Source organism: Mustela erminea, chromosome 16 (genome assembly GCF_009829155.1).
Source record: "Mustela erminea isolate mMusErm1 chromosome 16, mMusErm1.Pri, whole genome shotgun sequence".
NCBI lineage: Eukaryota > Metazoa > Chordata > Mammalia > Carnivora > Mustelidae > Mustela > Mustela erminea.
Window position 1 is genome coordinate 40,661,581 of NC_045629.1, and position 9,485 is coordinate 40,671,065.

General features: G+C 42.4%; 1 protein-coding gene and 1 long non-coding RNA gene across 2 annotated transcripts in view; one reads left to right on the forward strand and one right to left on the reverse strand.

The window, feature by feature from the left end:
* PIP4P2 (phosphatidylinositol-4,5-bisphosphate 4-phosphatase 2) overlaps positions 1-739 on the reverse strand; it is a 56,658-nt gene extending 55,919 nt beyond the window's left edge. Inside the window, exon 1 of the mRNA XM_032316338.1 lies at positions 415-739. Within this exon, the coding sequence (XP_032172229.1) occupies positions 415-520 (106 nt within the window). The 5' untranslated portion in view covers positions 521-739. The remainder of the gene's footprint in view (positions 1-414) is intronic.
* Positions 740-3,966: 3,227 nt separating this feature from the next.
* On the forward strand, positions 3,967-8,645 carry LOC116575472. The gene is made up of 2 exons (XR_004279796.1): positions 3,967-4,864; positions 8,506-8,645. It is a non-coding gene; the product is annotated as an uncharacterized LOC116575472 (long non-coding RNA).
* Positions 8,646-9,485: the final 840 nt, after the last annotated feature.

Consider the following 9,485-nt stretch of genomic DNA (forward strand, 5'->3'; position numbering starts at 1 on the left):
AGCCATCTGAAAGGATTTATGAATGATCGTGAAAGATCTGCACCTCCTCCAGTGGCACTTGGGGGCTGCTCTGAAACGGTAAAGCCCAGCCTGGGAAATTCATGTCACATCCTGTACCCCTGGGTAAGAAGTGGTGAAACACACATACAGACACACACCCCAGAGGGTGAGAAGGGGTGAAATACACACGCACACACTCAAGGCTCACGCCCCACGCTCACACCCCACCCTACCCCACCAAAAGCCCTGCGGGGAAGCTCTCAGGCAAGCAGGCGCTGGCTCGGGAAGGCGCAGTCAGCATCCCTCTCTCCCAGCCCAAGTGAGGGGATCGCCTCCACCTCGGAGCTAGAGCTCCCGGGTCTTTAACATTCTAGGCTTTTCCTTACGAAGTAGAAAGGTCCATGCTGGCCTTACCTCTGGGGCTGCTTTCCTGTAAGTACGGCGGGGCCGTGGGGGTGACATTTCCCGAATGGGATGCTGACAGCAGAGGCGAGCGTTCGTCCACCCCATCAGCAGCCATGACTGCTGCGGCAGCTGCGGGGCCGGGGGGCAGGCTGAGCCGGGGGTTGCGGCTCCCGCGGAGGTGGTGGCTACTGCTGCTACCGCTGCTGCTGCTGCCGCTGCTGCCGCCTCCGGGAGGACCCGGGATGTGTCACAAGGCAGGAGGCTGGGGGAGGGGAGGGTGCGGGTTCGGGAGGCGGGGGAAGGGAAGCGCGCTAGGGAAGCCTGTCTGGGGGAGGGGAGGGGAGGAAGAAAGAAGGATCCCGGGAGAGGGGAGGAGGGGACAAGGGGAGGAGGAGGAGCCGGGGAACACAGTAGGGCTGCCCGGGAAAGGCGGGGAAGGGAAGGTGCGGTGTGACCGAAAGGGGGGTTGGAGGAAGCGAGAGGTAGGGGGTTGCAACTCTCCCCTCTCTTTGTACTTTGCGTTTCCTTAACTAACGAGGAAAAGGGGAAGAACCGTAAGGAGCAAACTGAAAGGGGGTAAGGGGAAAAGGCCTGTGACTTGATTACAGAAAAACTACAGCACACACAGATCTCAAGTTTAGCTCCTGGAGGGGGCAGGAGGAGGGATTCTGTGCTTGCCAACTTTGCAGCAATTATCCAAGAAAGCTTATTCCTAGGGTTATCAATTCCTTCTTGGGGGCTGCTTTTTTGGTTACAAAATCACTTCTCCACATCTGTTGTCTGAGAGGAAATAAATTTCTGCAAGCGTAGTGCCATTCCTTGCTTGTCCTTGTTTTTAAATATGTGTTTGGCATTCTAGTAACAGTACCTTATCGAAACGATGCAGAGTTTGTTGGCTATTACAAGTTAAGTTGACAAAATACGTTGCCCTTTTAGTTGTTTTTTTTTTTTTTTTTTTGGACTATATTGTCCCTGACACCTTATACAAAAAGGAAGTTTATGAATGATGTAGGCCAATTTAAAAAATGTTTTGGGGTTGTTGTTTTTTTTGAGCTAGTGTTTTAAAATAATCTTTCACATGTAAAAGTGAGTAAAAAACAAAAGAAAAAGCTAGTCATAGTTATGAGCAAGCTTTCATGTTTATGTTTTTCTTTTCTTATTTTGGTGGTTTGCTAAAATGGTTTAGAAATCAAAGTTTTGAATATGCCTGACAAAAATGCAATAGAAAAACAGGAAAGGTCTCAAAAGATCATTTTTCTTCAATGATTCTTTGAGTCATTCAACAAACATGTATTATGTGCTTACTGGGTATACAAAGATGAATAAGTAGAGCAATGAATGGTCTTGATCCTCCAGATGTCTGTGTGGTAGCACAGTCAAAAGCAAACAAAAAATGAGGCTGGAATCCCCCCTGTAGATTTCAAAGGGTATGAGGAAAGCTGACTTTAGACATTTGAAACTACTTCTCATATTACATTAAGAAGGGTCTTCATTTTGCTCTCTGAAGACTCTTTATTCTCAAAAAAAAGAAAAAAAATCCATTTGGCATCTGCTGGAAATCCTAAGGGAAAGTCAAAGAATAATGTTTTCTACTATGCAGCATCTCTTACGGGTCAGTAGTATCAAGACGACACCATATAAGGATCCCTGGATGATGTCATCCAAGGGCATTTCTAAATCTCTAGGAACCTGAAAAGTGAGAGGTCAAGATGAGGCACCCCCTGCAAAAAATGAACCGTTTACAAAATGAATAGCAGGTTTTTTTGTTTTTGTTTTGTTTTTTTACAATTGTGGGCTGGAAGCTATTGAGTTAAAGAAACTTAAGAAGAATCCACAAAATCCTATGACTATGGTGTCCTGTCCTGTCACCTATCACACTATGGGAACAGTGTATTTACATTTCCATTATCCACCTACCCTTTATTCCCAACTGACATTGTGAGTCAGAAACTGTAAATGACTCATTCATTATTGTGTCTCCCTTATCTAACAATGACTGGCTCATTAAGAAGTAGGGGATGCATATTTGCCAAAAAAATAAGCAAAGGAGTGTATGAGGAAATCCTACATAGAACCAAATTGTCTTACTAAAGCAAATTGTTACCAGGAAAAACATGGAGCATTTCTTGATTTTTCGATGAAGATGACAGTTTTGCCATCTGACCAGTGTTTTCATTATTCCATTATAACGCTGCAACTGGGGTTTCTTTACTGCCCAGGTATAAAGGATATTTTTTTCTTTCTTTAGTTCTTTATATGGCTTCTCTGTCCATTTCAGAACTCATTAGAGGGCGACACGGCTCATGGAAATCACTCACACTATGAAAGTTAGAGAGTATATTGAGATTATATTTGCAGCAATGCAAAGTTTCATAAAAAGGAAAAACTTTTATTAGGTGAATATCACTTCATTCTAATTTTACAATAATATAATAGTTCATGGTTACTCAAGAAACATTAAATAGGGGCATTAAATAGGAGGCCTGGTGGCCTCTGCCTTCAGCTCAGGTCCTGGAAATCTCTTCTCAGCGGGGAGCCTGCTTCCCTTCCTCTCTCTGCCTGCCTCTCTGCCTACTTGTGACCTCTGTCTGTCAAATAAATAATAAAATCTTTAAAAAAAAAAAAGAAAGAAAGAAACATTAAATAATACTCATCTCACTCCAAGGCATTTTATGATTATGAGATGTTTCCATCTCTACTCAGGGGATGAGGTAATGTGTCCTTTGGAATAATAGTACAGTATAAACAGATGATGTGTGGGCCAGTAAAGCAGTATCTTACTACTTCCTTCAGCTACTTAAGCTACAATTCCAGCTATCTACTACTGAGCTATACCACAATCCAGTGACTTAAAACAACATGATTTATTATTTGTCACGATTCTATAGATTAGCTGTGTGGTTATTCTATTGGTCTTGCCTGGGCCTCTATTCAGGAAGCTTCATTTAGCTGGCAGATTGGCCAGGGGCTCTCTCAGCAGGACCAGCTTGGAAAGGAGAGGAGGGGAGGAAGGCAGGAGGGCTGTTCTGTCGCGTCTCTGCATTTAGTCTCCCGATCCATACCACAGGCCCGGTAGTCTCAGAGCAGTATTTGAAGAGGGTGAGAGGGGGATTGTGGAAGCTGTGGTACCTTTTCAGATCTAGGCTCCTGGTTTCAAGCAATGACACTTCTCCCATATTCTTCTATCTCCTTCAGCTTGCCTCCTGCTTCCCACCCAAAGAGAGTTAGAGGCTCAGAGGCCTCTTTTCCTAGACAACTTCCATTGTGATAATCAATCATTATAAAGATTAAGCAACTTCCTCATTTCCACTTTTTTTTTCTCATTTCCACTTTATAAGCCATCTAATAACACCATGCCTCTGAGCTTCATCTCACTGTTGGGATTTGAAGACTCCCAGTCATGAACTTTTTTTTTTTTTTTTTTTTTGAGATTTATTCATTTATTAGGGGCAGGGAGGGAGGGTGCAGAGGAAGAGGGAGTGAAATCCTCAAGCGGACTCCCTACTGAGTGCGGAGCCTGCCTGGGCTAGATCCCAGGACCCTGAGATCAAGACCTGAGCCTAAACCAAGAGTTGGGCATTTAACAGACTGAGCCACCCAGGCGCCCCATTCGTGAACTGTTCTTTTGTGTACAATAAACTCTAACTAAATACTATTCTACTGATCTGGTTTTAATTTTTACTGTCTCGGGACTTTGACAGAACTATAAAATAATACACTGATGTTGTTTAAGCTGCTGAGTTTGTTGTAATTTTTTATGGCAGCAATAGAAAAATGCCACCTCCCACCAAACAGCTGAAAGAAGCTAATTGTTACTTTCTGTATTCTACAAGGAAATGATGTTAGTGAGATCAACAAGTTCATTAAGTACCTTTACTACCTTCCAAGGTACCACAGGCAACAGTTAATTGGTCCGCCTCTGTCCTCTGGTCTCCAGCAGCAATTTCCTCCCTGCTTTCTTTCCTAGCTTGCACCAACAGTCTCCTCTCTGCCCTTTTCAGCATTCACCTGCTGCCTGGCCCTAAGGACTGCCATGTGCTTTGGATTTTGTTAGAACAATACTAATTTCTGTTACATTCATCTCTTGCTTTATACTTTACCAGTTTGTCGGATTAGTCTATTATTTTGTACTTCTGGTTTATCTATTGCTTTGGAAGAATCATCATCCTAAAATTTAGGGATTAAAATAAAGATATTATTTTTCAGAAAGGTGCATTCAGCTGGTGGTTCAGCTGCGGACTGAGCTCAGCTGAGAAAGCTGGGTGCCTGAACCTCTCTCTCTCCAAACTCGCTTTCATCCGGGCTTCTTTCTTGTGTGGCAGTCTCAGAATAGCGTTTCCCAGAGGGCAAAGGCAGATGCTGCCAAAGCCTCAGGAGTCCCAAGTTCTGGAACAGGTACAAGGTTACTTCTATCACTTTCTATTGGTCGGAGCAAGTCATAAGGCCAGCCCACATTCAGGTGAGCAGAGGGGTAAATTGAGTCTCTTGATGGGAATTGGGACGTATCAATAGAGGGGGGCATAATGCAGGGAGGTGTCGTTATACAGTGACCTATCACAGCTAAAACAATATTTGATGTAAGAAAAGCACCAAGAAGGACAAAAGAGAGCTCTTCAAGAAACACCATGCTTTGGGGTAGAAGTTCAAATCAAAATTTTAAAGTCCCAAGAAGTGTATTTTATGAATATCTATGTGATGTAAAGTATGTTCATATTAAATATTTATCACAAGAGTTATAAGTGCTTTTCTCAGTGCATATCAGAATGCTTCCTCCACTCTGTCATCTTGATCTCTCAGTCTTTCTCCTCTGTGCTGGGATAGTCCGCTCTTGGAAGTCAATTATATTTGAATACAATTCTATATAATTTGAATTCAGTACCTCTAAGTGGTGATCTTGGTTAAGTTAGCTTAACTTCTCTATACCTCATTTGTGTAATTAGTCTGTAGAACAACAACAACAACAAAAAAAATACCTACCTTGTGGGATATTTATGATAATTGAAAGAGAAAATGTATGGAATATAATTATCACTGCCTGGCAACTATAAATATAAGCTTTTTTTGCCACTCTCTCTTTTTAACTCTATTAGAAGGGAAATCAGGGGATAAGCATCACTGGATTAAGCTAAAAGTACAATGGTCTGGAGGGTGTGCATACTTTATATATATTTGTATATTATATATATTTATATATTATGTTAATTAATCAATTTATTTTATTAATTAATTAATTTATTTAAAGGAAGCTCTAGGCCCAATGTGGGGCTTGAACTCATGACCCCAACATCAAGAGTCACACACTCTACCATCTGAACCAGCCAGGCACCCCTGGACATGTTTATATGTCCAGTGACATATAAACATGTTTATATATTTTCTTAAAGATTTTATTTATTTATTTGACAGGCAGAGATCACAAGTAGGCAGAGAGGCAGGCAGATAGAGAGGAGGAAGCAGGCTCACTGCTGAGCAGAGAGCCCGATGCGGGACTTGATCCCAGAACCCTGAGATCATGACCTGAGCCAAAGGCATAGGCTTTAACCCACTGAGCCACCCAGGTGCTCCTATGTTTATATTTTTAATTCACTAAGTCATTATACTTACCTTGTAGTTATATATGTAGGGTAGCATCTCCGTGTGTAGTCTGCTTGCTTAATACAAGAACTCTGGAGCATCTCAGCAGGCCTGAGGGCATTGTATTTAAGCACAAAGTTTCCCAGGTCTTTTGGAAATGCCTACTAAAAAATTTGAGGGACACTGTCAGGTTCAGGGAAACAGGGATTTAGATTTTTACTAAATGTGCTGTCGTAGTGTAGTATGTATAATAATGCAGAATGCAATATGAATGCCCCTTAATTATTTTGTGCCTCGGGGAGGCAAGAAACTTGGTTGCTAGGTGAGGTGAGGGAAGCTTGAAGGATGGATACTCTACTACGCTTAGGCTAAAAAGTTTTACCTTCAGCTCCAAGGATTTTTGTTTACTTCTCCAGCAGACCAAGTTCTAACTGAAAGAACAAGGCCATGTTCTGGAGTTGTAAAAGGTGCAACATTTTGCAAAAAACAGTTAAGGAGGGTTGTAGACTTGACTGCAGTTACAGAAGAATTTGTTTCCAATTAATTAGTCCTAGATTGCCTGTCTCTGTCTCAGTTTCATCAGCAAGATGAGGGATAGCTGTCCTACATCTCAGAGGATGCTAGTAAGTGTAAAGTAAGACACAAGCTCTATAAGCACCCTCCAAAAGGGAAGACTGAAATGCAAAGTTCTGTAGAGGATATGTGACCTGAACTTGTGTAGAACTTTCCCTGTTGACCCAGAAATGATAGCCAGGGTCCAAGTTGAGGACAAAGAAGCGATCAGTACTTGCAATGCTAATTCAGCCCAACTGGTCCCTCAATAACCACAAAGACCCTGAACCCATATAAGCCAGAGAAGAAGGAGAAAAATGAGAATTACTGGAGACATAAATTGTTGGCCTAGGAAGTTCTGTTGTGGCTTTTTCCTACCCCTTTCCAAAAAGCCAATGGGAAAGGTTCTAAGAGAATTACTTGCAAAGTCTGGGGGTACCTGTATAAAAGGAAAACAGCACCTCATTTCCAGTTGTACATCAAATTAGGAAACGGGCTAGTCCATCTTCCTAAAGTCTTCATGAACAGGAAAAAAATGAATTGGTGAATGATGGCAGAACAGGCTTATGGTGTAGCTCAGCGATCACCTCTGCTTTGATGAGAACATGAATTTCTGGTGGGTCAAGTGAGCATGGCACCAATACAAAAAAATCACTACAGGGCAAAAATTTCCCCAGCGACAAGAAACCACAGGGTAGGGGTGCCTGGGTGGCTCAGTAGGTTAAAGCCTCTGCCTTTGGCTCAGGTCATGATCCCAGGGTCCTGGGGTGGAGCCCCGCATTGGGCTCTCTGCTCAGGGGGGAGCCTGCTTCCTCCTCTCTCCCTGCGGGCCTTTCTGCCTACTTGTGATCTCTGTCTGTCAAATAAATAAATAAAATATTAAAACAAAGAAGAAGAAAAAAGAAAAAGAAAGTAACCACAAGGTATATCACTGAGTGCAAGAGCTGAGGAGAGTCGGAAGAATTTAAACAGGACACATGTGGACACATGTGAACTCCCATGAGGGGCACCTGGCTGGCTTAGTCAGTGGAGCATGAAACTCTTGATCTTGGGTTGTAAGTTCGAACTCCATGTTAGGTGTAGAAATTACTTTAAAAATGAAGTCTTCTTTTAAAAAAAAAGAAAAAGAAAACAGAAAAAAAAAGAACTCGCATCTCTGCCTACTTTGGAAATCCAGTACCTGCCATGGAGAGACCATTGTCAATGGCCAGGTAGTGTGTCCAACAGTTAGTGCCAAACAGCCCAAGGAACACTACAGTGGCTGCTTGAATCCCTCTAACTCCTCCCTGTGTCCACTCCCTGGAGAAGCTTGGAACTAAAAAAGGAAGGAAACACCTGAAGCCTAGAGGTAAACTACATTCTTTTCCCCAAGGTAGAAAAATGAGAATGAAGAGAAGTATATTCCCTCCCCATTTCAGGTCTTTTAAACCACAATGCTAGCAGATGACAGACAGAAGGAAATCTCTTATTTGGATATGAAATTAGAGTTATAGACTGAATGGACTTTTAATCACTGAAATTGACCAGGAAGTTATAGAATCAACCCCAGAGGTGAGAAGAAATCTGTTATAGGAGGCAAGGGAGAACTTAAAATGGCCGTGTTAGGAACAGCATTTGGGGGAAACTCTATTTCTTAATTTATACCTCTTTGAGTTAAGTTTGTTTAATAAGTTGGATGGATGGATGGATAGATAGATAGATAAGGAAAAATACATGACTGTTGCTCCAAATTCAAGCTTTCCCTGACTAAAACATTTTGACTAAGAAATGCAAGTATCTGGTACTAAATGCTGGGACTACAAAGATGAGATAGGGCACTGAAGAGGTAATTAAGGTTAAATAAGGGCATAACAATAGGGCCCTAATCCAACAGGATTGATGCCTGTATAAAAAGAGACCCCAGAGAACTTGTGCTCACTCATATATGCTTCCTCTCTCTCAGTCTCTGTCTTTCGATGAATCTGCACTGACGAGAGCCCAGCTGAGGACAGAGTGAGGAGGCAGCCATCTGCAAGCTGGAAAGAGAGTCCTCACCAGAAATTGAGCCCTATTGGACCTTGATCTTGGACTTCCATCTTTCAGAACTGTGAGAAAATAAAAGTCTGCTGTTTAAACCAATCAGTCTGTGGCATTTTCTTATGGCCACTCCAACGGACTAAGATAATCTGCAAAGAATAAGATTGCTTTTTAAAAATCCTCTTGGCGGGGCACCTGGGTGGCTCAGTGGCTAAGTGTCTGCCTTCGGCTCAGGTCATGATCCCAGGGTCTGGGAACGAGCCCTGTGTTGAGCCCCACATTGGGAGATGTGGAGAGCTCAGTGGAGAGCCTGCTTCTCCCTCTGCCTGCTGCTCTGCCTACCTGTGTTCTATCTCTCTGTCAAGTAAATAAATTTTTTAAAAAAATCTTTAAAAATCCTCTCAGCCCTCAGAGACACCCATGTTCACAGAAAAACCTATTTGAGACCAGAGAAGCAGTTGACAAATGTTAAAATACATTTTATGATGAGAAACTTCCCATTCGTATGGTTTCAGAAACCAGTTGGGTAAGAAAAATAACCGTTACCTCTTTAGAAATTGGTATTCCCAGAGTTTCCTCCTATGAAATACAAAACCACATTTTTAGTGTTATTTTCTGCACATCTAGGGTTTTGATTCTGTCTTCTCTGACTGTCTGACTCTTCACAGCATCATCCCAGTTTACATAACCAGTCCTATATATTTTTTTGATGTTTCAGAATTTTTGCCGCATTTTATTCAGTCATTCAGCAAATATCTGTTGAATGTCTACCATGTGCCAGGCACTGTTCTAGGTGTTACAAAACCCCTTACCCCATTACAGCAGAAGACCAGTAACACTCAATTGAACAAGGATATATAATGCATTAGATGGTGATAAAACGTTATGGGGGGAAATCAAGCAGCGTAAGGGGAAGGAGGAGAGAGATGGAGAGGGCA